This window comes from Tympanuchus pallidicinctus, unplaced genomic scaffold (genome assembly GCF_026119805.1).
Source record: "Tympanuchus pallidicinctus isolate F22 unplaced genomic scaffold, pur_lepc_1.0 scaffold15, whole genome shotgun sequence".
NCBI lineage: Eukaryota > Metazoa > Chordata > Aves > Galliformes > Phasianidae > Tympanuchus > Tympanuchus pallidicinctus.
In genome coordinates, this window is record NW_026294669.1 from 8,856,368 (window position 1) to 8,881,682 (window position 25,315).

At 42.2% G+C, this 25,315-nt stretch overlaps 2 protein-coding genes across 3 annotated transcripts in view; both read left to right on the forward strand.

The window, feature by feature from the left end:
* Nucleotides 1–6,153, forward strand: part of LOC128076679 (protein mono-ADP-ribosyltransferase PARP14-like) — an 86,385-nt gene extending 80,232 nt beyond the window's left edge. The window contains exon 16 of the mRNA XM_052674610.1: nucleotides 5,371–6,153. Within this exon, the coding sequence (XP_052530570.1) occupies nucleotides 5,371–5,637 (267 nt within the window). The 3' untranslated portion in view covers nucleotides 5,638–6,153. The remainder of the gene's footprint in view (nucleotides 1–5,370) is intronic.
* Nucleotides 6,154–7,078: 925 nt separating this feature from the next.
* Nucleotides 7,079–24,945, forward strand: PARP14 (poly(ADP-ribose) polymerase family member 14). 2 transcript variants are annotated; one of them, XM_052674908.1, is made up of 17 exons: nucleotides 7,079–7,283; nucleotides 8,797–8,930; nucleotides 9,022–9,055; nucleotides 11,851–12,105; nucleotides 13,126–13,362; nucleotides 13,883–16,176; nucleotides 16,828–17,064; nucleotides 17,293–17,514; nucleotides 17,630–17,684; nucleotides 18,335–18,484; nucleotides 19,124–19,186; nucleotides 20,264–20,431; nucleotides 20,591–20,794; nucleotides 20,885–21,481; nucleotides 21,872–22,017; nucleotides 23,407–23,581; nucleotides 23,863–24,945. In XM_052674908.1, the coding sequence occupies exons 1-17, from the start codon at nucleotides 7,097–7,099 to the stop codon at nucleotides 24,150–24,152; spliced, it is 5,448 nt and encodes a 1,815-aa protein (XP_052530868.1). In that variant the 5' UTR covers nucleotides 7,079–7,096; the 3' UTR covers nucleotides 24,153–24,945. The 2 variants fall into 2 exon arrangements, with proteins under 2 accessions (XP_052530868.1, XP_052530869.1); XM_052674909.1 differs by lacking the exons at nucleotides 7,079–7,283; nucleotides 8,797–8,930; nucleotides 9,022–9,055 and adding an exon at nucleotides 10,446–10,642.
* Nucleotides 24,946–25,315: the final 370 nt, after the last annotated feature.

The window sequence follows — 25,315 nt, forward strand, 5'->3', positions numbered from 1 at the left end:
ACTATAGTACTTTATTTTATTTTTTTTAAAGAAAACACCTCTACCCTCATTTCAATGAAACTGATACGTGCTTATCAACTCCCAGGATCTTCGAGGATAATTCAAAGTACCTGATTACAAAGCTTTCAGTTTTAAAGATCCAACAGCAACTCAGTATAGTACAATAGAAAGTACAGCAACAACAGCAGAGCAGCAAGGCATCAGGTCACAACATGCAAAGATTTACCTAAATACAACAGCCATAGAAACAAAGAAAAGAACCTACTCACCCTCAGAAAACCTCAGCTACACAAGGAACTCTAGAAAGAAGTCCTCACCTCCACTGCCAACCCTTAAATGAGGTCTGAGAAGGGGTGGATCCTGGCTCCAAACTTTCTGGTCATTCAGCTGCATTGCATGCACCTGAGCTACTCTGGGTTGGCCCTGCCTTCCCACCAGGTGCTCAATCACTGCTTCAAGCTGTGACTTAGCATTTCTGCTACACGCAGAAAGTAAAAACACACACAAATAAAAGTATCTGCCAAAGAAACCTCCTATAAAATTCCATTACAAAAATTAACCATTTATTTAGGACCTGTGGGGCCAAATGCTACATCACTGAGTTAGTCCCACAGCATCCTTTCCTCTGCAACAAACCTCCTAAAGGTTGTGCTTTACAAAGATGTCTTCATTTAACCTGTGACATTTGTGCGCAAATGAGACCAACATGAGAGAGTGGATGGAAGAATGCAGACAAGAGAAGAATATTTTGTGAGAATGCAGGCAAAATCCAGCTAAGGTAATTAACAGGGGGAAGAGCTCTCTTATTGTAAGGTTGAAACGCAAATGGAAAGACATGCGATGGAAACGGGCCGTCCCATCTCGCTACGCGTGTTATTTGAGGAAGGAAAGAATCTGAGCTCAAATCTATGCTTTGCTGCTCACAGTGTTTGCTAGCTGGCAAATAGATATTAACTGTGTGAAATGTTTAAGGATTTGACATTTGTTGGCAAGGAGAAAGTTCATCATCTGCATTCCTTGCAGCTGCTGGTACTCAGCCAACACACCCCTACTCTGATGTCAGTGCTCAGAATGAGAACCATATCCTAACTGACAGATTAATAACAGGAAATCTCTGTTGAACTGTCAGCTGAGGCTCCAGCTCCCAGAACTGCATGTTGCTCCTCAAGCAAACAGAAGATTTCCTAGTCTCTAGTTCAGACGGGGAGGATTCTGCAACCATTAAACCCTGCTCAAAATTCCAAACTTACTTTCAATGCAGGATTTTTTTCACATATTCACCACCAATATAAGCCCTCAGCTAAAAGAGCAGAATTGCCCAGTCCTGGCACTGCGCTGTGTCCATAATAACTATTCACTGTCACAAAATGCCACCTTGGCACTGAAGGAAGACATCCAAAATAGAAGAGTACATTGTAACAGTATTTCACCTTCCACTCCTCTGGCTGGAAAGCTGGTCTGTTCAGCTTTCAGTCTCTAGTGGATATACTCATTTATATATAAATGGAAAACCTATTCATGACCCATCTGCCTGTATTATCAAGTGCATTTTTTAGTCCAGTAGCCAGGTGTCCATTACGTGGACTACTAATTGATTTACAATGATGGAGTTTGCACTGTGTGTGGCTATTACACCTTTTGTATGCTGGCTGTACAGAGAATGAATGCTTGCCTATTATGTTCCAAATAGCAACAAACCCCATTACCTAAGCCACTAACTCCCAGTAAGAAAGCCAGAAAAACTGTTGCCTCACTACCTTAAAGAAAATTTGCTGTTTTGATCTCAAACTACTGTACATTGAAATAAATGACAGGCTTATATCAGTGAAAAACTGGCCTTTGAGTTGAAATCATTTCTTTTAATAATTGTTGATTTCTTGGGCTCCAGAGTTTGTGTTTCAGAGCAAGGTCTCACCCCAGATACAGAAAAGCAGACAAGAATCCGAGTACTTTGTGAATGTGAGTGACCTATGAGATGGAGTCATAAGGATGAAAAGTCTGGACAAAAATTGATAAATTTCAGATTTGAAACCAAAGGACATTTCTGAAACGTCTTGCAGTAAAAAACTGAGTCCTGTCATACACAGCCAGAATTAATTTGTTGTAAGGAATGGCTGAGAATGACTGCAGAAGAATTACATGATAAAAAGATTTTGGTTGAAAGCAGTGCGTGGAGGTGACCCAGTCCAAACCCCTTTTCCACACAGTGCTAACTTCACTTCATATTTTGAGATGCTGGGCCTTGTCTCTCTGAGCTCCAAACTGCAAGGTCTGCTCTGAATGTAATGCCTATTTTACAGCAGTGGGCCTTCACATGTACAGAGAACAGAGACATTAGCACCACAGGAAACAGCTGCAGTTCTACAGATTGAGGGCAGATGGAAATTCAGCCCAGAGCCTCACTTAATAAGCCCGTATTGAACTTCAGGGCTCTCATGCACTTGTAGTTGTCTGACATCACCGCACAACCCTGCATCCACAACATTGTTGAGACTGCTTAAGGGAAGACCTTAAAGCTAGGATTGAAAAAGCAGGAAAATCAGAGGAGGATGAAGAATAAGCTTTTCTTCAGTTCACCGAGCATATACCATACAAAATACTTCTTCCTCTCCTGAGTGGCAAATAAAGTACCACAACTGTCCATCTGCTACCAGTGTCACTCCATAAATCGTGTTCCTGACTATCAAGTCTACGCATTTCTTGAACACTTCCAGGGACAGTGACTCAACTCCTACCTGGGCATTCTCTGACACAACTCGAGGCCATTCCCTCTAGTTCTATCACTAGTTACCCAGGAGAATAGGAGAGACTTGGACCTGTTGGAGGACATCCAGAGGAGAGCCACAAAAAAGTGTTCCTAGGGATGGAACACCTCCTCTATAAGGATGGGCTGAAAGCTGGGGCTGTTAAACTTGGAGAAGGCTTTGGGTAGACCTGATAGCGGCCTTTCAACATCAAAAGGGAGGTGATAAAAAAACAGGGGACAGACTCTTTTGGTCTATTGTGATAGGAAAAGGGGAAATGGTTTCAGACCATGAAGGAGTTCAATGACACACCATTGCTTCTTACACACTTCCATATCAGGCGCTGTTTTGAAAGACTACACCTCTGCTGCCATCTGTCACAGGGCAACAAATTGTAATGGAATACTGGTGGGAAGGTTCAGACTCTTCTGTCATGCCAACATCCATCCCTGATGTCATGGGCCAACTTCTGGAGCAGCCCTTGCATATTACCATTATTGAGTTATATCACAGCACCTTTGAAAAAATGCTAGCTGAGCTCAGTGTTGCATATCTACAGTGTATACATACATACCTATTAGTGCATATATTTATGCATGTATTAATTAAGCTTTAGCTACTTTTCTCTTTGTGAGAACATGCTACTAAGGCCTGTCTTTTCATCGTGAATGTTTGACGTAGCAGCCACTGCAATCTTCCATAATTGCACAAGCCACCCACAGGCAATGAATAGCAGAAGTACCGCAGCCATTTTATACACAGGGAGCTGAAAACACCAAATGCAGTGAAGAATCAAACTTTTTTTTACACTCTCCATTTCACCAACATTTCATGATCTCTCGTAATCCATAAACTGACTTTCTATAAAATAAAGCTTTCCTATCAGTGATCTCAGTGCAACTTTCCTTTTGTTATGCTTTGAAAGTGAGTTGTCATTTCATATTGCAGCAGAAATGCTAAGTCAGGGCTTGAAATAGTGATTGAGCACCTGGTGGGAAGGCAGGGCCAACCAGGGCTATCTCAGGTGCATTTAATGGCACTGAGTGGCATGAAGGGGTGGAGTCAGGATCCACCCCCCCCCCCCCCTTCCCAGACCTCATTTAAGGGTTGGCAATAGTGGTGAGGATCTCTTGGTGGAGATTCTTGTCTGCTGGAGGCCTTGTGAAGGTAAGTAGTTTTTCTTGCTTTGTTTCTGTATCTATGGTAGTTGCTGATTTGGGGTTTCTTTTCATTTGCTGTAGCCTGGGATTGTGTCACTCTACTCTTACTTCTGTGTTCTTTGTGGCATTGTAGTACTACGTATATGCATGTGAATGATTCCCTGTATATATGAGTGTGAATAGAGAAGTCCTAGGAAGGATTAAATAATACTTATCTTATTCTTTCCACTTAATTGCTTTGAATTTGCTTGCTAGTCTATTGCAAGAGATATCTCTGCCATTTTTGAAATTGTCATATTATTATAATGACTTCTTACAGGTGTGAGACATAGTGTCACATTCACCTTTGAATGCATAGCTGAGGATAAGGCAAAAAACTATAACAATGAGGGTTATAACTTGATTTTTTTTTTTCCTCAGTGATGTTTTCATGTATTGAGACTGTAACTGTGCTTTTGTGTAGTAAGGAAAGGAATGAGCAATGTGTTTTTCTTTGGTGGGACTAAAGAAAGACTTAACTTTAAATTCTAACTTAGTATTAGAACACAAACCCTGAGTAATAGTAAAGCTTGAGGCTTTTTGTGGAGCTAGTTATGGCAATTGCCTTGAAAAGCCTTTCATAGCTGGCTGAATTATATTGCTCTCTACCTTCGCTACAGGAGATTGCAGACTGACACTTAGTATGCAGAGGAGAAAGTCTGGCAGGAAGACCCTGAGATTGATAGAAATAAGTTGTTTCATACTGCTTGGCAGTATTGTGGAATTAAATGTTTCTGGCTTTGGAATCCTAAGAGGGGCTTGAGTTTTCTAATTTGCTGAAGGAATACTTGTTTCTTTAGGGAAGAATCAGTGTAAGGAGGAGAGAGAACCAGTATTATAAACTTGCTGAGAAAATTGAAGCTGTGAGTTTCAAGCATTATCTACTCCTGGAGTGACAGGGGACTCAGTGCATCTGTGTGTGTCTCTTTTATAGAGCAGCGCACTGCTCAACAGTCAAGTTGCATGAGAATTTATTTAGGATGTTCCCCCAAAGAGCAGGAGATTAGTGACAGCACTGTCATCTGATTAACTGATTTAAAGGAGCATTGGTTTGATGTTGCAGTTGAGGTATTTGGTACAAGTCTTCAGCTGTTACTTCTGATGCCCCTGGTGAGCATGCTCTTTTCTTCAGTAGAGCAGAACGCTTTTTCCTTTAAGCCATGTGTGCTCAGCAGGCAGATGTTCTGTGTATGACCCAGAAGCCTGCAAGACTATCTCATGTAGTTTCCTATGGATTGTTTCTGTTGCATTCTGGGTTGGATTCTGCTGTTTGCCATGCTGGAGTCTGGAGCCACGTGCCCAACGTATTTTAGAATCTAGTATCCATGTGTTGTAGCTGGGAGGAGAATCTTGGAGTACTGGGTGATTGATACACTGATGTTTTTCATAACAAGAAGAAATGAATGTCTTCTTTTCAAACTTTGCAGATCGAAAGGGTACAGAACCCATCTTTGTGGAAAATCTACCAAATAAAAAAGTGTCAGATGGATGACAAACCCAGCACTTTGCTGTTAATGCCAGCTATTCTGCTAATGACACCTACTCAAAACCAGATGCCAATGGGAAGAAGCACATGTACCTGGCTTGAGTCCTTGTTGGACAGTATTCCCAGGGGACACAAGGAGCAATCACTCCAGCAGCAAAGAGTGTTGGCAACAGTGTGGATCTGTTTGACAGTTCAACTGATAATGTGAACAATCCATCCATGTTTATTGTATTTAATGATATTCAAGCTTACCCGGAGTACCTTATCACTTTCACTAGATGAGCATTTTGATTGCAGCCATGATTGCATGTCTCTTAGCTTTCATTTTATAAATCAGTCCTTCAGATCAACCAAATATGCAGTGAGAACTACTTATAGTTTTTTCAAATTAATTTCTAAAGGCCTGTTTACGTTTAAGCAGCCTCTGGTTCTTTTTGATATCATGAGCATAGACTAATGTTTTTCCTCTCAGAGTAGTAGCTGAATGCATTTAAGACAAGTTTAATCTGGCATGTAGTCTAACAGCAGTTTCCAGTAGACGTCCCACGCCCCCCCTATCGTGATCCTCCATGCTGTGTTCTGGCCATCCTAGCTGCAGCAGTGCTGGTGGGAGAGTGAGAGACTGAGTGGTTGGTCTCACGTTTCTGAAAGAGTGAGGAGCTGTCATCAATTGTGATGCAGACTGTCATTCACAGTTCTCAATAAATGAACTACCTGTATTTAATGGCCTGTGTTTGTCTGACATGATCTCTAGACATTTAGCATTTGTTTTGAATGGGTCAGTTATTGAGTGCTTGGAGACTGCCATCTCTAATGTGGATTTACTTGCTTTTAATACAATAGGCCGGTCAGTAAGAAGTTCTGTCAATGTGAGCTAACTTGCTACCAGCAGTTAATGCCTGAGGTACCTAGGTATAGCCTGAGAGCCAGGAAAGTGGAAGTTGGGAAGATGCTTCTGTTGTTATGTACCAGCTATAGTGTTGTTCCTCTGATCTTAAGCAGAAAAGAACAGGGCAAAGGGGAGGGGAAGGGGGGGGTGTCTTTTAAGGCTTTTTTAAGGCCATTTAATTCCTCCTATACTGTTATGTTGGCTCACAATATAGAAGCTGGATGTTGGTGGTATGGCAGTAGAGGCTGAACCTTCCAGCAGCATTCTGTTACATTTTGCTGCTGGGTGAGGCTGCTCCTCAAGTATTGTGCTCAGTTCTGGGCCCCTCACCATGGGGAAGTCATTAAGGCACCGGAGTGTGTTCAGAGAGTGAGTTGTGAGGGGACTGGAGCACAAGTCCTATGGGGAGTGGGTGAGGGAACTAGGATTGCTCAGCTCAGGGGAGATGTGGAGATGTGGCACTGAGGGGCACGATCAGTGGTTGGCTGATGGTTGGGTTCAGTGATCTTAGTGGTTTCTCCAACCTTAATGATTCTATGATACGTATCTCTGATTAAAAAGTATAATGCAAATAAGTTCTCAAAAACTTGGGAAGGAGGCTAACCAGGGAGGTGTGTGCAAACGTGATGTGTAGTGAAGGTGAAAGCGTGATGTGCAGCGGGGCAGCGGCGGAGTCCGGGTGCGTGCCGCAGGTCTGTGTCGGGAAATGCCCCGTGCCGCTCCCCCCCGGCTGGGAAGAGAAAGTGAAAGGCAGCGGAGCCGCTGACAGAGCGCAGCCATGGCGGGGCCGCGGCCGGGCTCCTTCCCGCTGCTGGTGCGCGGGGATTGGGGCACCGCGGAGCCGCCGGCCGCGCTGCGCAAGAAGCTGCTGCTCTACTTCCAGAGCCCGAAGCGCTCGGGCGGCGGCGAGTGCGAGCTGCGGGGGGGACCCGGGCAGCTGCTCGTCTGCTTCGCCCAACCCGACGGTGAGCCGGGACGGGGAGAAGGCGTGGGGGCAGGGAAACGCTGGCTTGATGAGATGTAGCATACGATGCTGTAAGGGCACCTTCTAGGGAGGTGCTCAAGGTCAGGTTGGATGGGATGACAGGGTTGGAACTGGGTGGGCTTTAAGATTCCTTCTAACCTGTGATTTACCATCTGATACACACTGTGCAACTCTGATATAATATGCAATATGCATCATAATGTGCAATATAAAGTATGAGCATTTACATATATAGAAGCCTGAATTCAGTGCTTAGTACTATCCTCTGCGTGGTTTTTTTGAGTAAACCTTTATCATCTCTAAATTAATAAATCCAGGGAATAACACTTTCCAATGGTATCAGTGCCAGCAAAGATTATGGAGCAAATCATTGCATCGCACAGGACAGTAAGGGGTCAGACTCAGTGTGGGTTTGTGGAGAGCAGATCCTCCCTGACTACTGTAAAATCAGACTCGTTTGAGTTGAAGAGACTTTTAAAGGCCCTCTGGTCCAACTCCCCTGCAAGGGACAGGGACACCTACATCCCAATCAGATGCTCAGAGCCCAGTTCAGCTTGACCTCAGGTGTCTCCAGGGATGGGGCATCCACCATCTCTCTGGGCAACCTGTGCCAGTGCCTCATCTCCCTTATTGTAAAACAGCTTCTGATCCAATTTTTGTCAACAATAAGATGGCATCTTCAGTGGATGAGGGAAAGGCTGTGGATGTGGTTTACTTGGATTTTAGCAAAGAGTTTGATGCTGTTTTCCTACAGCCTTCTGGAGAATTCAGAGAAATTCAGTCAGCATATGGCTGGGATGCATGTGCTGCACACTATGTGAGAAAACAGGCCTCAAGGGTCGTTGTGAACAGAGGTCAATTGGCGGCTGGCAGTGAGCCTAAGGGGCTCAGCACCAAGGGCAGTTTTGTTTGATATATTGATATTACTATGGTGGCAGTTAATCCTTATTGTGACAGCAGATATATGTTAGAAATACAAAACAAAAACATGCAGCAGAGAGGAAGCACTCAATTCCAGTTATGTTAAACACATGTAGGTACATATTCCTGTCTGTACATAAACTTACGTGCATGTAATTTTTCTGTCTTACCATGCTTCCTTGCTGCTGCCTCTCCCCAGCTGGTAAGTTGAGGTAAGATGACAGCCTCATGCTGCTGGAAGAGGGTGTGCCAGGCACGGGGCTGATCCTGGGGCTCCTGTATTGCCTTGGGGCTGCAGCCCTCACCCAGGCTGGGAAGTGTAATGGAGCAGTGCAGGCAGGGTGAAGCTTTATGTTTCCGTGTTCTGTCACTGGGATATTCTCTGTGCTTGTTTCCTTCCTGTTCAGTAGGAAAGTCCCCTACATGCTCTGCTAGTGTCTTGAGTTTGAAGATCTTCTACTTAGCGGGGAAATACATGAGTCCTAAGCAAAATGGTAGGATGTGCCACGTGGTTTAATGTATACAGTTGTTTTTCTGTTCAGCTCGTCACTGTTTTCTTTGGTTTTCCTCAGTGAAGCAACAGGTCCTTGAGAGACAGACTCACGAGCTGGATTTGGGAAAAAAAGGGAAATTTAAGTTCATTGTCACAGAGCTTGAAGCAGCAGCTGAACAGGAAGCACTTGAGGAAAAAATAGTTCCCACAAAGGTGAATACAAATTATAATCCTAACTAGGACTTTGAAACAATTATGAGAATGACAAATCAGTCACTGATAATTTGTTTCAATTTTACTTTAGGCTCTGGATGCCATGAGAGGCCTTCAAAGAAAAGGTAAGCTGTTGTCCATCTCTCTGTGATGATTCTTCCTGAAATAAAAGCAGATCTCCCATTCAGTGGGGAGTTGGACTGAAAGTTTCTCTCTCTATTTGACAGCCTGGCCCAGGTGATGTGGGAAAACATAAGCAGCCAGGCACACACAGCCACTCCCCTACAGAGGGATGGGGTTGAGAATCAGAAAGGTAGAAGTGAGAGAACTGGTGGATTGATATACTCTTTAATGAGAAAGGAGGGAATAATAATAATAAAAAAGAGCAAGTGGTGCATGACACAGTTGCTTACCACCAGCTGACCGATGCCCAGCCAGTCCCTGAGCAATGGAATCCCATCTGTTCAATTGCCCCTATTTTGTTACTGAGCATGACATTGTATGGTATGGAATATCCTTTTGGTGCTTTGGGTGAGCTATCCTGGCTGTGCACCCCCAGCTCTCGTTCTCAGGCAGCATGAGAATCTGCAGAGTCTTTGACTCAGAGCTCTGCTCTGCAGCAGCTGACGTATCTGTTATCAACATTCTTCCCAGCTTAAAGCCAAAACACAGCTCTGTACTAGCTACTAGGAATAAAATTAACTCTATCCCACACTGAACCAAGATGAGTGCTGTGCTTAAAACTTCTTCCTGAGTTTGACGCTCGGGCTCAGGTGATGTAGGGAAGCATGCATAGCCAGGTATGTGCACCAAGGATGGGGTTCACCCTGCCATGCTTAAACCATGTGTCTCTTTTAAGCTTCTATACTAGCCAATTTCATTAGAGAAATGCATCCAAAAAGGAATTTAGTTCTTTTATCCTGCATAACTGCTCTAAAATGAGACATGCATACCAACAAATGGGGGGGGTCTTAATCCCAGGCCAGGTGTCTTTGCACTCTCTGCAGTTAATAGGCTTTGTTAAGTGGCACATCTCACCACTATCATGGTGAACTTGACTACTTGTCCAGATTCCCTTTCAGCAAAATTCTAGCAAGTTTTGTGGCTCTGCAACCAGTCTAGAGAGCAGCGCTAACATCAAAATACACCTGCCTTGGTGAAAAGCCAATACTAGGCCACCAAGAAGGACCAGTTCCTCAGGAAATTTGTCAGTGCTAGCACTGGGGCATTTTCCTTTCTGTACTAAATCTGGTTTAATGCTGCTCTGTATGTTTCTCTTTTGTACATTTTCTGCACTGGCTGTGGTGGCACCGATGATTCCTGTCTGTGATGTGGAGGTGCAGTGGTGGGCACAGAGCTGTTACTTCTGCAGCTGTGACTTGTAGAGCTGTTGCTTCTGCAGCTGTGTCTTGTTTTCTTCTTGTCAGGGTTATGCTGTTAGGCCTTCAAAGCCTCCCTTCTGTAAATATTATGGCTTCGGTATATCAGTTGTTGTTGTATATCAGGCTTGCTCCTGAAACCCTCTAGCCAGCAGTGTGCAGCCCTTTGGCTTGACTGCCTGCTCCAGCCCTGCTCCTGCATTTCCCTCTCCTCCCTTGGGCCTGCTCAGACCGCTGGCTCCATGGGCCCCCGTCGGAATCGTGGGGTGAAGGTGTCTGTTCCCACAGAAGGTGTGAGGCCAGAGGATGCTGTAGGGACAGGACCAGCACCTGGTGAGATAACAGAGTGGCTGGGGGTGGGGTACTAAGGGTCTGCGCAGACCTGCATGGTGGCACAGGGTTCTGGTGGGGTGGGGGTCTCCAGTGAGGTCAGAAAGCACCAAACAGTAACAAAGGTGCTGCTGCATGGCTTGGGGGTTATTGGTTGCTTAAGCAAAAGCAACTTGTGTTCGTTGGGACAGTGAGAGGAAAGCTGCCACTGTTTGCAAGGATGGCTGCTGCGAGCACTGTGTGGCTCTGTGGTTGAGTTGCAGGTGCTGGGGGTTTGTCTTCCACCTGGTCAGCCAGCAGCTGGCTGCACAGATATCTCTTGGTGTCAGAGATGGTGCTTCTGCCCCTGATGGATGCTCCTAACAGGGGAAATTGCCATGTTGGGGACAGAGTACTGTTGGGTGGCTACTGGATGGCAGCATCTCCTGTTGGGTCCTGCAGAACCCTCTGGTTTTGACAGACCATGTGTCTGGAAGCTGAAGGAGCCTTCCTGCTCTCTGTTGGCTTGAGGGACAACTCTCTCAGATCCCATTTGCAGTTACCTTCAGGCCACACAGGTGAAATAGGAAGAGCTGCTGAGGTGGATCTCTACCCCACCTCCCCCGCTTGACCCCAACCCCCCTCCAATTTCAGTAAAATCTCAGCAAAAAAATCTTGAGTGATAGCTGGTGGTCCTTTGGCCATGCAGATTTGGGGCAGGGGATACTTCTGAGGCTGGCTGTATGTCCAGCAGCATCCTGGCTTCTACCAGCAGTAGTGCAGCCAGCAGGAGCAGGGAGCTAATTGTCCCTCTGTACTCAGCGTGGGTGAGACTGCACCTTGAATGCTGAGTTTGGTTTTGGGCTCTCTGCTATGAGAAAGATTCTGAGGCTCTGGATCGTGTACAGAGCAGGGCAGCAGAGCTGCAAATGGTCTGGAGCACAAGTGTTATGGGGAGCAGCTGAGGGAACTGGCATTGTTCAGTCTGGAGGAGGCTCAGGGGAAACTTTATGGCTTTCTACAACTTTCTTGAAGGAGGTTCTGAGGAGGTGACATTTGGCCTTGGTTCCCAGGTGACAGCAGTAAAATGAGAGATGACGGCCTCAAGCTGTGCTAGGGGAGAGAAAGTTGGATCTTTGATCCAACCTTTATGATGCTATGATTCTGTTTATTCCTGGAAATGTGCACTAATATAACAGGGTCTATTTCTCTTTCTGTTAAAAATGTTGCAGGAGGAGCTTTGCAGAAAACAGAGAATGATTTTCCAAAGAGTGAACTCCAGGAGAGATCTCGCTCCATGGAGAAAGGTGCAGAACAGTCTGCAGAGACTTCACCTTCTGTAGTGCTTGGAAATGTTGAAGGATGCAGTGCAAAATGCATACAGATACTGCTAGAGGATGTCGGCGGTTTAGCTGCGGATGATGACTTCACTGTGGAAATGATACCGGAGTTAAATGTTGCTGTAGCTACTTTTCTAAAAAGTATTGGTAAGACAGGATGAACACTGACAATTATTTTCATGCATATTGCATATGTATGAATTGTAGCATCCAGAGCTTGATTTCTTTCCTTTTAGAGACTGAGGTTTTTATAAACTACCTTTGCAGTGGTCTCTCAGGCAAGATGAAAGTTTTATATACTGCTCCATGAAAATGTGCTCCAAATTTTAGAGTGAAAAGGAAAATTGTGACATTGTATCTCATTTTGAGACAGATGGAGAATTAGAAACAGGCTGAGTATGGAGATGGATTCTGTAGATTATTGGAGCATATGAAGTCTCTGTTCCAGTGTCATGGTTTTATGTTTTTTGGTTTTTTGGGTTTCAGTATTCCACATCAAAACATCATGTAATGTACTGGGCATTAAAGTGTTAATGCCCCAATCCCAAGTACCTATCCCTGTACATTACAGCAGTCACGGGATCTGGCCCTGCTGGGTGGAGGGGCGCTCTCTTGCTGCCTTGCAGTGGGTGCTGGAGGTGCTTTCCTAGCCGTTCCAAGCTTTTCAGGTTTGACTCGGTCGGGGAACTCTCTCATCTTGTCTGATTTATTAATCCCAATTTCAGTTAAATTGTATTATATTGTTATCTTGTATTCTGATATTATAGTAATATAAGTTTTCCTCCTTAGATTGTTGCTGCTGTTCTTTTCCTCCCTTCCTTCCTATTTTTGTGGAACTGGGGTGGGGGGGGGAGAGCAGAGGCCTGTTGCCCCCTCTCATGGATGTAGATTGATCTAATCAACTCTGTGACATACAGAAGACAGTGAAACAGTGAGAAGTGCTTAGTATATACAAGATATGGGTGAGGAGACAGAGGAAGTAGTAACGAATAGCATGAAGTAACATGGCTGTGTCCACTTCCCCCCCTTTTGTTACAACACTGAGTTATTTTGCAGCTGTCTTTTCTGCAAATGCAGGGAAAAGTAAACTTTGCTCTCTCCTGTGCCAGCCATAATGATAAGGATGTGGGGAAGCATGTTGAATTCACGCTGCTTTTCTGTCTACAGATACTCAAGAATTCATCAACAACCTCGCACAAAACAAAAGAGTGAAAAGATTCAAAATAACTGCCAGGCTTCTTGAAGTGACTCGCAGCCTCAAGGCTGAAAACATACCAGATAATGTTTCCACAGACTATCTCACAGTTTATTTTGAGAACACACAAAATGGAGGTGGGCCTTTGTCAGACATCCAGCTCTTCCCCGAGGAGAACTCGGCCATCGTTACTTTCTGTGATCACAAAGGTAAGGCTGCCTCTGTCCTTGCTTTTCTTTTGATGTTCTGCATTTGCTTAGGAATGTTTATGTTAATATGTGATTTAGTTCTTGGTAATGTGTTTTAAGCCCCTGTCAATCTTATGATTCATTTCATTTGTCTGCTTCTACCAAATGGCAAATATTATTTAAAAAAAAAAAAAATGCATTGGGACAATGAGGTTTTTTTGTTTTTTTGTTTTTTTTTTAGGCTGAAAGTAAGGTTCATTTCATAGTATTGTCCTGATTTGGCCCTGCTCTGTGCTGGGGTTTCCCTAGGAAGTGAAAGAAAACCACAGATGTATAAGGAATTAATGACATAAGCATATTCGTTCAACTATTCAGAACCCCTTGTCCCCTACAGAGTGCCTGGGAAATTAGAAACACATGAAAATAGCTCCTTCAAGTGGCCAAACAAGACAAGTTATTTTATTCAATTTAATTGTGTTAACCATAGATTAATTTACTTGATTTGGAACTAATGATGTGTGTATTTGTGTATACAACTTAGATCTAAGCACTGTCTTGGAAAAGCAGCATTTACTTCAAGAAACACCGGTTTCTGTGCATCCATATTACCACTCGCTGGGAACAGCTCTGTACGGAAAAGACAGACCAGTTACCAAGATGCCAGACTCTGTGGTGATGCCACTAGATCCCTATGTCTGGCAGTTTTTACAAAGGCAAGATAGACTGACTGAAGCCATAAACCAGGAAATGGCAAATTGCCATTGCTGTCTAAAGTGGCCACAGGCAGACTGTGCTCAACCAGAAATCACGCTGTGTCCATCATCATCTATCTCTGAGCAGAAGGAAACAATGATTAAGTTGATCAAGACCTGGAAGCAAGATGTTTCCACTGAGTTCTCGCGTATCATGTCGCGTTACGTAGCTATAAAGTGTAAAGTAAGTTCAGCTAAGTGGAAAGAAGTGAAGAACAGATTGGTGAAAGACTCTGATTTGATCATAACTGATATTTCTGAGGAGATGGTGGTGATAGCAGGTAACAGAGCAGCTGTGGACAGTGCAGAGAAAAAAGTGAGGGAATGCATGGAAAAAGCCATGGAGGAAAGTGAAAGGAAAAAACAAACCATAGAAATTTCTGTGTCCATCACCCCAGGGAAATATGCAGTTTTGCATAATGCTGGGCTAGAAAAGCAAATTCATGAAGAATATCCACGCTTAAAGATCTCTTATGATGAGACAAAACAGACTGTTCAGTTGTGTGGATTATCTGCAGAAGTTTATAAAACCAAAGCCAACTTACTGGAAAAGGTATTGAATATGCCTTCGGCATCAGTTAATGTTAATAACAATGTTTTCCTACACCTACGCTGTGTAAATAGTAAGACAATGTCAGAGATGTTATTTGCAGCACACAAAATTAATGCTTTTTATGAGCTCAAGGGTGACACTGTGGTGGTATTTGGAGAGACTTCTAAAGATCTTTCAGAAGGAGAAAAGCGATTAAAGGCAAGCCTAGCATATAAGAGCATTGATGTGAAGGACTCTGAAGTCACTAAAATGAAAGAGTGGAGTGATCTGCTTGCCTTCTTGCGTAAGAAGTACCCCTCTTCCCAGGAAACTGTAGTCATCCATGAACCTATTGGAAATGAAAATACAGTGATCGTTACTGGCTTTACTGAGACTGTAGAAGAAGTTTATCAGAACCTTTATGATTTTATAGATAGAAACACGCAGGTGGAAAAAGAAATCCCTGCTAAGTTGGTGGCAGCAGTGGAGTTCATAGAGAAGGAAAAATCTGCTGTTTGTGATGAACTGAGGAACAAGGGTGGGACAGTATGCTTTCATACCAAGACACCGTGTATTTCCCTGTGCGGACCAAAAGCAGAAGTGTCAAAAGCAGCCACTGTGTTGGAAAAAATTATCTCATCCCTTTACTGGAAGGATGTGTCAATTGATAAACCAGGGGCAAAGCAGTTCTTTGTCAACAGGAAAGATACATTTATTTTTGAGGCAAAGCAGAAGTTTAACTGTCTGATCAGGCTGAAAGAAGAAGAACAGCAGAAGAGTGAAAATGTTGATGATAATGAGGAACGAAAGCTCCACTACAGGCAAATCCTACAAGATGGTGTTGAAGTGCTGGTATATAAAGGCAACTTGTGCAATTACCCAGTTGATGTTGTGGTGAATGCATCAAACGAAGACCTAAAACACATTGGTGGCCTCGCTTGGGCACTGCTCCAAGCAGCTGGTCCAGAGCTGCAGGCTGAGTGTGATGAGGTGGTGAAGAAGAGGGGGAGTCTGCAGGCTGGGTGTGCGGTGATCACAGGAGCGGGGAAGCTCCCCTGCAAACAGGTCATCCATGCTGTTGGGCCCCGGTGGAAGAAGAAGAGGGTAGGAAAGTGTGTGTACCTGTTAAGACAGGCCATTAAAAAGAGCCTGCAGCTGGCTGACAAATATAATCATCGCTCCATAGCTTTCCCTTCTGTAAGTGGAGGGATTTTTGGCTTCCCGCTGCGGAAGTGTGTAAATGCAATTGTGTCAGCCATCAAGAAAACCCTGGAAGAATTCAGTGGGGGAAGCAGCTTGAAGGAGATTCATCTTGTTGCCATTGATGAAGAAACAGTTCAGGTTTTGAGTGAGACTGTACAAAGAGTGTTTAGAACTAAGCTATCCACCTCAGTGCCGCAGCAGGGATGCTCTACAGATCACAGGCAGTGGGAGAGTGAGAGCGAGGAGAGAGGAGAGGATCTTTGCGTGGCTACAGATGGTGAGAAGATGATTACGACAGCAGAAGGACTGTGCATCCGAGTGGAGGAGAAAGACATTGTAGATGCAACAGTAAGTCTTTAAATTTTCCATGTGGTAGCTAAACAAGAAAGCAAGATGGCAGAACCGATAGATTTCAGACTGGGGTCTGTCATTCTGGTGAATGCACTATTTCTAGTGGGCAGCCATGAATTTCAGATGTTTTATTTCTAGCTGGGTTTTATTTATTCTCCAGATCTAGGGTCAGTGTGAATTGTGACATGGTCATTGAAGAAATTACTTTAGGAAAGCAGTCTCATAGAAGAGTGCATGCTTGGTTTATTTTTTTTTTTTTGAAGTCTAGACCTGTTTTTTCCCCCTATATTAGTTTCTTCCCCAGTCTGTCTCTAAGAGCCTGTTGCAACAGAAGAGCAATATTAGATGTAAAAATGTTCAGCAGGGCACACATTTTAAATAATTTGCCAATAAAATACCTCTTGTGATCTGGAAAGCAAACAATTTGGCCTGTTTTGCTTCACGAGAGCAATTCTTTCACCTTGTTTTTGTGCAAAAGATGCTGCTTCTGATCAGAATACAGTCTCTTTTCAGTGAAAGGGAGGAAATATGCATTAAGCTTTGTGGCTTACATGGGCTCTATTCAATACATTTTGTATCTTGTGACGATGCTGGCAAATGCATTTTTGAAGTCTGGCTAGAGATATTTTTGTTTTCATTTTGTTGCAGACTGATGTTATCGTCAACAGTGTTGGCACAGATTTGGGGTTTGGTGTGGGGCCTCTCTGCCGTGCCTTGCTGGAAGAGGCTGGACCAGAGCTCCAGGTGGAGTTTGACAAGGAAAAAGGACAACAGGCAGTTGGTAACGGGAGTGTGCTCTGCACGAGTGGATGCACTCTGGCTTGCAAGTTCGTGTTTCATGCTGTACTTTCCCAGTGGGACAGAGGAAGTGGGCAGGCCCTGAAGGTACATTTGAATTTAGTTTTAAAATATTTGAAATGCCAGCATTTGAAACGGCTCTTCTAGACAAATGAACTTCATTTCCTCCTGTTTCAGCGACCTTAAAGACCCCTTGTGTACCCTCAGCTTTTTCTTATACCAGCATATTCTCTATGGATCTAACAGTGTATGATGAAATGCAAAAGTATTTTTTTCTCATTTTCTTAAATAATTGATCTTTGCTGTGTTTTACAGACCCTAGAAAACATAGTCAATTTATGCTTGATGAAAACTGAAGAACTTGGACTGAATTCCATCACTTTTCCAGCTATTGGAACTGGGGGATTTAGATTCCCTAAAACTGTTGTTTCTAAGTTAATGTTTGATGAAGTATTCAAGTTCAGCAGCAGTCACAGTCGGAAGACTCTCCAGGAAGTTCACTTTCTCTTGCACCCGGATGATATGTATAACATTCAGGTATTTTTTCTCAGGGCGAAGCCATCTGTGGCACATGACAGTTAAATTTAATTATATAAATATTTAGTACATAAAGCCTGAAATTGTATCTTTGGTGCCTTTTCTCTCTTTCTAGGCTTTTACCAATGAACTAAAACGTAGGGTAACTGGTGATGTAGCACCTCGGCTAGGTAAGTTTTGTTGGGACAGGAGGTGGGAGAAGAGGGTGGAGGGTGGGTGGAGGAGAATGTAAGTACTGCAAGTGGTTTTATATGTAGCAGAAAACAGATGAAATATCATAAGAAAGAAGGAACGTTTATTTCCTCTTAATGGACTGACATTCTTAAATTCCATCTATAAAAATCTTGATGAGGAATTTCTTTTGTTGAGGGAGAGCTTAATATGACCAATCTTAGTATATGGAGGAGGACAACCTGGTAAGAGAACCATTAGCATTCCAGCTCAAAGGGTTTAAGGCTGTGTTGGGATCTCCATTGCTGATAATGCTTCATGTCATTTTAGAGTTCAGAGAAGAAAGTCTCTCACAGAGTTGGTCTCATCACATGTCTCTAGCAGTCCTTCCTGAACTGATACTGCACAAACTTGCAGGAATTGAGCTGGTTTCACTTTCACAGTATTTAAGCAGGAAAAGTACTGTACCTTCCTGCTTTCAGAAATGGATTTAAAGAGAAGTAGGCAGAGACTGTCAAGATGCTGTTGAACTGGTTGACAGTAAATTCCACAAAAGGATAAATTTACAGTTCCCTTCAGTGGAAGGGGATAATATCCAAAGCTGCAACTGTAGTGTTCTAAGATCTTTTTCTTTTTCTTTTCCTTGCAGACTTCATCAGTCCTGTTTCAACTGAAGCATTGGGAGTTTATAAAATGAAGATTGGCTCCATTATGCTCAAAGTAATTAGTGGAGATATTACCAAGGAAGACACAGAGGTCATTGTAAATATATCAAACCGAACATTTGATGCCACATCAGGTATTGCTGATAAAGAACTACAGTGAATATGTAGTTCTTCAGTGGAAAAACTTATGTTAGCTTCTAGGAACACAGAGGGGGAGAGCGTTGTCCATATGTGAAACATTCATGAAGTTTATTTTTCAGATGAGAAATAGAAAGCAGTGATTTGTCAGGAAATAGGTCTTAAACAGTTTTATCACATGTTCTAAATATTCATGTAGTTTTCAAACTACTCAGAAGAGGTTTAAAATGAAAAATGCTTAAATAAAAGGGATTTTTGAGATCAAATATAATTATGGAAAAATTATCATCCTAATATATTTCTTTACATTTATATTTCATTATAAGCCCAAGTCTCAACTGTGTAAGAGTGAAGACACCAAATGTATAATTCAAAGCAATCTGAGAGTTTGGCGAAGGTCATAATATTACCAAATAGAACAAAAGAGGAGTCATTTCTAAGGATTTCCAATCAATAACAAAGACAGTGTTCTATCTGCAGCCAGTTTGTGATAGAAGCCACTCGGAGGAACTGGCAAGGTTTTGCACTTTGCCTCTTGTACTCTGATACTTAGTGTTCAAACTACAGAACTCAGCTGGAGTTTTGAGTAGAAGTACTGAAGCTGACTTAATGTGTATTTTCTTGAATAATTTAAGGGGTTTTCAAAGCTATTATGGATGCTGCTGGTTCCGATGTAGAAGAAGAATGTGATCAATATGGTATGTTAGAACACATACTTTTTTTTTTTAAACTAGATTTCTTTTTCTTCTCTCAAAACACTTACTGTTCTTGCTATAACTCTGTATCCTGATAGCATAATTTTTTTTTTTTTATTAAAAAAACCTCTCAGTGCTAGGAGTTCAGAGAAATCCTGTTGCCCTGGTGTATGCTTTAAGAATTTTCCTTTTCACAACTGCACAGATGTTGGAAGACTTCTGATGCTAATAAATGCTTGGAAAATAATACGGTGTAAGATGTCAGCTCTGAAGTTATTTAAGCACGCTGGACTGTACACGAGTCCATTTATCCTCACACGTGACTTCGACCTGAAGTGTTTATAATCCAACAGTGTTGATCTGAAAAAATGCAAGGACCCTTCCAAAGGTTCTGTACCACAGTTCTTAGACCAATTAATTAGTCATTAACTTCAAGACATTATTTTAAACATTCGGCTCCTCTGCAGAGTAACGGTTTGAGCTTTCACTGAGTAAGTGACAAAAGAGAGGATTTCATGTATTAATGAATTGTGCACATTCAATTGGCATGCCTTTAAATAAAAGTGAGCTGTATTTAAAATTGAACATAAATTAAGTTGTACTAAATAAGAAACTGCTTCAAAGGAGAGATTCCAGGAAATTGCAGTCAAACAGAAAACGTGCGATCACTTGAATTATTGTCTCATGAAATTCTGACATTGGAATATTTACAGAGAAAACTTGAATAATCTACAGCCAGGATAATCACACATAGAATCATAGAATGGCCTGGATTGAAAAGGACCACAATGATCATCGTTTCAACCCCCCTGCTCTGTGCACGGTCTCCAACCACCAGACCAGACTGCCCAGAGCCACATCCAGCGTGGCCTTGAATGCCTCCAGGGATGGGGCATCCACAACCTCTCTGGGCAACCTGTTTCAGTGTGTCACCACCTTTCACAGTGGACTTCTTTCTGCTTTTTCTACTCTTCTTCAAGTATTTATCCCACTAGTGTACACTAGCATCCATATTAACATTTGCCTTATCAGAAAATAGCCACTTTGAAAATGTCTCCTTTTTTATCTTCTCTCTTCCAGCTGGACAGCTTCAAAGTGGTTTTATTACTACAGAGGGTGGTGCACTGTCATGCAGTAAAATCATCCACTTGATTCACAGTATGAATGTGAAGAATCAGGTTTCCAAAGTACTTCATGAGTGTGAGCTAAGGAGCTACAAATCTGTTGCCTTTCCAGCAATTGGAACAGGTTTGTGTTTTCATGGGGAAGTGATTAGAGCTGTGATTGGGGTGTCTGGTGAGCAGGTATAATGGGAGAAGAGAGAGTGATGCCAACCTATATGAGCTGGATGCTGCCTTGATTTAAATAATGTTCACTTCCTGATATGCATCGTCTATTCTTGTGTAGGTGCTGCACGACAGAACCCAGCAAAGGTAGCTGATGATATGTTGGATGCTATAGTGGAATTTGCAAGCAGTAGATCCGTACAGCATTTGAAAGAAATTAAAATAGTAATCTTCCAGGAACATATGCTGAGAGACTTTTATGAAAGCATGAAAAGAGAAGATTTAGCTTTGTTTGAACCGCAATCGTGGATGTCTACGCTAAAATGTAAGTAGGTGGGTTGTCTGTATGCTTGGGCTCACAAAACTAAAGGTCTTCTATATAAAACTAAATAACTAACACGTATTTCTTCAACAGCGTGTTCTTGGGGCCAGAAAAAATCCATCAAGAAGGTTTTGGAGAAGAAAGTTGATAAAGTTACATTTCAGATTTGTGGAGAAAGCAAAAGAAATGTGGATGCAACTGAGTCCTGGATAGTAGATTTGATTTTAAAGGAACAGTTTGAAAACACGATTGTAGATGAGCTAATTGAAAATTTTGATGAGAGACAAATTGAGGCTTTGGCAGATCTCCAGAGAGGAAAGCATGTTACCATTCAGCTTGATAAGAGCCATTCTCCACCTTGCATTACCATTTCTGGTATTAGCAGGGAAGTCTGCTCTGTTTCTGTGGAAGTTCAAAAAATGATCAAAAAAATAATGACTACTCAAGAAGAGCAATCCAAGGCAGAACTTGTTTATAACCTAGTAGAATGGAGGTATCAAAGAACTGATGATAGCTTTGTTGCTTTTGATAAACTGACAAATATGCAGCTGGAAGATGCCAAAATAGACAAAAAAACACATCTGACCATCAGAATTAACAAGAACAACTACAGGGTGGATCTGAATACTCTACAGGCTCTTAATGACCAAGGAAGAACTATAAACATTCAACGTGTGCCAAAGAATGAAGGTAAATTACAGCTTTGCTAATAAGAAACTTTTAAAAGTGGCTATTGAATGATAATTCTGATAATTACAAACAAGTTATTCCAAAGAAGTAATTTTCTCCCTAGCAATTTACTTACTTACTTATTTAGCCAGGCATGCCATAGCTAGCAATTCTAAGTTCGTAATCAGTAGTAGAGTAGGTATGACAGAAATCATAACTTCTATTGTAAATACAAAAGTTATCCATGTGTCTGTAACTAGTAAGCATAGGCTTCATACATAAATTTTCCAAAGGAACATGTTTGGAATCGAGTATTTTATAATATTTACTGTGCTCTCAGCCCCCTGTTTGCAGTCAAACTATAAAAGTGAGCTAGATATGAGTGATGCTAAAACAATTCCTGTTTTGCAGATATGCAGTCAATAGAGTTCCCTGCAAAGTGGGAAGACATGCAAGGGGAACGAGTCAAACTGGTGGCCCTCACACAGTCGTGTCAGGAGTATCTCGAAGTTCAGAAGAGATTTCAGAAAACTGCTCACAGCTTTGTCATAGAGAAGGTGAAATCCTATGGGGGGAAAAAATGAACTCTTGGGCTGAAAGCATTAATATACTTCTCAAGTATCTGTTTGTCACATTTCTGTAATCTAATACACCTCCTGCATCAGGCTCTCCAAAAATTCCTAGCAGTTGCACTGGCATTTCTGCCTTCCTAATAATGCGAAATGAGTGACCATAAGTATGCAAGCTATAACTCTGTTAAACTAATGTGGTATTGAATAGTTAACATGATGCATTAGGGAATTGTATGTTGAAATTGGGCATATGAACAAAATCATTCAAAATGAAAAAGAAAGCATCTTATTTCACGTAGCAAATATGATTTAGGAGATGAAAGATTGCAGCCTTCCAGCTATGCATTGGATTAAATTCTGCTTCATCTTCTGCAGTTCATTTCATTGTCAAAGTTGACAAGATTTAGACACAGAATGCAGCAGAGCTGCCCATCAGTCTGTAGGGTGGCAGGCTGTCGATGGGAGAAACATTTGGAGATGCAGAGACTCTACTGAAAGAGCCAGATGCCCAGTTAGCTCTCTGCAACCCTGTCCTTGCAGGCTGGCTGTAAAGCTTTTTACTGTTTTACCACTAGAGGAGTGGATTTCCCTGCTGGTCCCAGACAGAGCCTTTTAGGCTACAGTGCTGGTTATAACTGAAGTGTCATGATTTGATCCTTTTTTACTGAAAAATCCATAAAACAATGGATAGAGATTTAATTGCCAGGGAGAAGATAGGATTCTGTGAGAAAATAAAATGATATTAAGAGTGAGAAACTTGTTTGAAAAAAAAAAAAAATTCTCCAATGATTGTGGTCAAGAAAATAGGAATAGAGCAAGATATTAGAGTACAATGTTTAAAAAAAAAACAAAAACAAAAAACAAAAAACCAGCAACATCTGTCCTCCTGCCAATTTATTTTTAAATAGGATTTTCTCATGGCTACAAAGGAAAAGAAGTAAGTTTGACTTTTTGCTGAAGTCTAGAAGATAAATTCACTGTAATGCTATTGCTATAGGCTACCCTTCTAATGGGAAAAATCATCAGTAAAGATTACTAAGATGTGTGGAATGCATCTCACATCAATGCTTCCTTTCCACTAGCAGTGGTAGAACATCCTATTTCTGAAAATACTTTGCTATATATGTATATATATGTGCTGCTATAGTTGCCTTGTACACAGTATGGAAGGCAAGACAAATGTGTACCAAAAATTGCAAGCTCAAAAACCATTTGTAAGTTACCTTGGTTTCTGATTTTCAGGAGGCTCACTAGACACACAATAACAGGGTATAGTGGTAATTATTGTCATTCTCTCCTTTTGGTTTGGTTTTGATGTCTTGTGGTCATGATTGATATTGGTCCCTACCATAGCTCTATTTTGTGACTTTGCAGATTCAAAGAATACAAAATCCCTTCCTCTGGCAGACCTACCAAATCAAAAAGAAATCTCTGTGTATGAAGAACAAACATAAAGATAATGAGAAGCTGTTGTTTCACGGGACAGCTAAAATCTCATTGAACGCAATCAACTACAATGGATTTAATCGTGGCTTTGCTGGAATTAATGGTGAGTCATTTTCCAAAGCAGTTAAAAGAAGGTGACACAGCACCAAGCAGATCTCTAGGGCTGACTTGATTTTGAGAGGCTTAGGCATCCTGTCTCAGGTCTGGTTGACATTTCAGCCTGGTCTAAGGGGATTCATGTTGTCTGAAAAAAAGGTTATTACTCAGACTATGCTGATAAACTACAAGCAATTTATAATTTCTGTAGAATAATTAAAAAAGAGTTTAAGAGATTATTCTGGGAATAAAAACACTAACTGTATCTGAAAACATCTTTCCAAACAGCTGCAATCATTGGAAATGGAACCTACTTTGCCGTTAATGCCAATTACTCCGCTCAGGATATTTACTCAAAACCAGATACGAGTGGCCGAAAATACATGTACCTGGCTCGGGTCCTCACAGGGGAGTTCTGTGTTGGGAGCAGAGGGCTGGTCACTCCACCTCCAAAACACTCAGCAGATCCTACCAACCTGTACGACAGCGTAGTCGATGATGAGAATTCTCCAAAGATGTTTGTCATATTTAATGACATTCAGGCATATCCAGAATACCTTATTACTTTCAGACAGTAGAATACTCTTCATAGTCTAAAAAATGCTGGTGCCTTTTCTATATAAAATGTAGCAGGCATTTCTTGATTGCTGTTTACTCTTAGGTCTCTTAAGTGCTTTTTTAATCTATTCAGGTGCTTAAATAAGTCTTCATAGTCACCAAGGCCCGGATAAGCAATTATTTCAGAATGCATTGTTTTAATACTCACATTTCAAATTCAGTTCTGTAGAGGTGTAGCAAGAGCTTGAGAACAGGATTAACTTCCTCCCAAGCAAGGCAGATGGGAACTGATAGGAGCGGGAGCTGCTGTGCCATACCTGTTGCCATCTGACTTTAGATTTGCTATAAGAGGTTTTCAAGGAAAGGGCAAACGTGGCACTGAAGGGCACGGTGGCGTTGAGTTGATGATTGGACTAGATGATCTTAGAGGTCTTTTCCAGCCTTAATGTCTGTGTGATTCTATGCATTATGTAAGTTCAGATGCCACGGACACAGTTATTGCTTCTGAGTTCTTAGGATAGTAAAGAGCGATTAATTTCTGCTGGATGAAATGGAAACATAACCTTTCTCCTTAACTCTTTGGACAGAGTAGTCTATAGGGACACTTTCAATCAGTATGGGCACACATTCTAGGGACGCATAGATACATATTGTAGGTAAACCATTCAAAAACACTTCATGTTCCGTAAAGCAAATAAAAATAATGGTATATGTACCCTTGAACATATGCAGGTTATGTGCTTAGAGTGATCACCTTGCAACTGTCAATTAAAAGCCCTGTGTGTTTCATTTTATTAAAAGAAGTTACAAGTAGATTATGTGGTATTGCTGAGTCATTGTTTACACAGAGGGGTGCACTTCAATTAGAAGTGTTGCTTTACATCAGAGTACACTTATGGTACAGCGATGCTATACACAGAAAGAAGCTGGAAAGCCTTAACTGACGTTGGGTACCTCCTGGGGGCAGAAGGGGGCCTGGGAGCTGCATCACTGCACTGTGAGCTTCAACCGGCTGGCTGCAGCAAACCCAGTGCACTGAACTTCCTGCAGCCGCAGGACTGTGTGGACCCATTTGGATTGCATTACATCTCACAGAGCTGCGTTATGCCAAGCTGCACCCAGCTGAGGCACACAGCCCTGCACTGCAGCGTGCAGAACTGCACGGCGCTGCATTGCTCTGCAG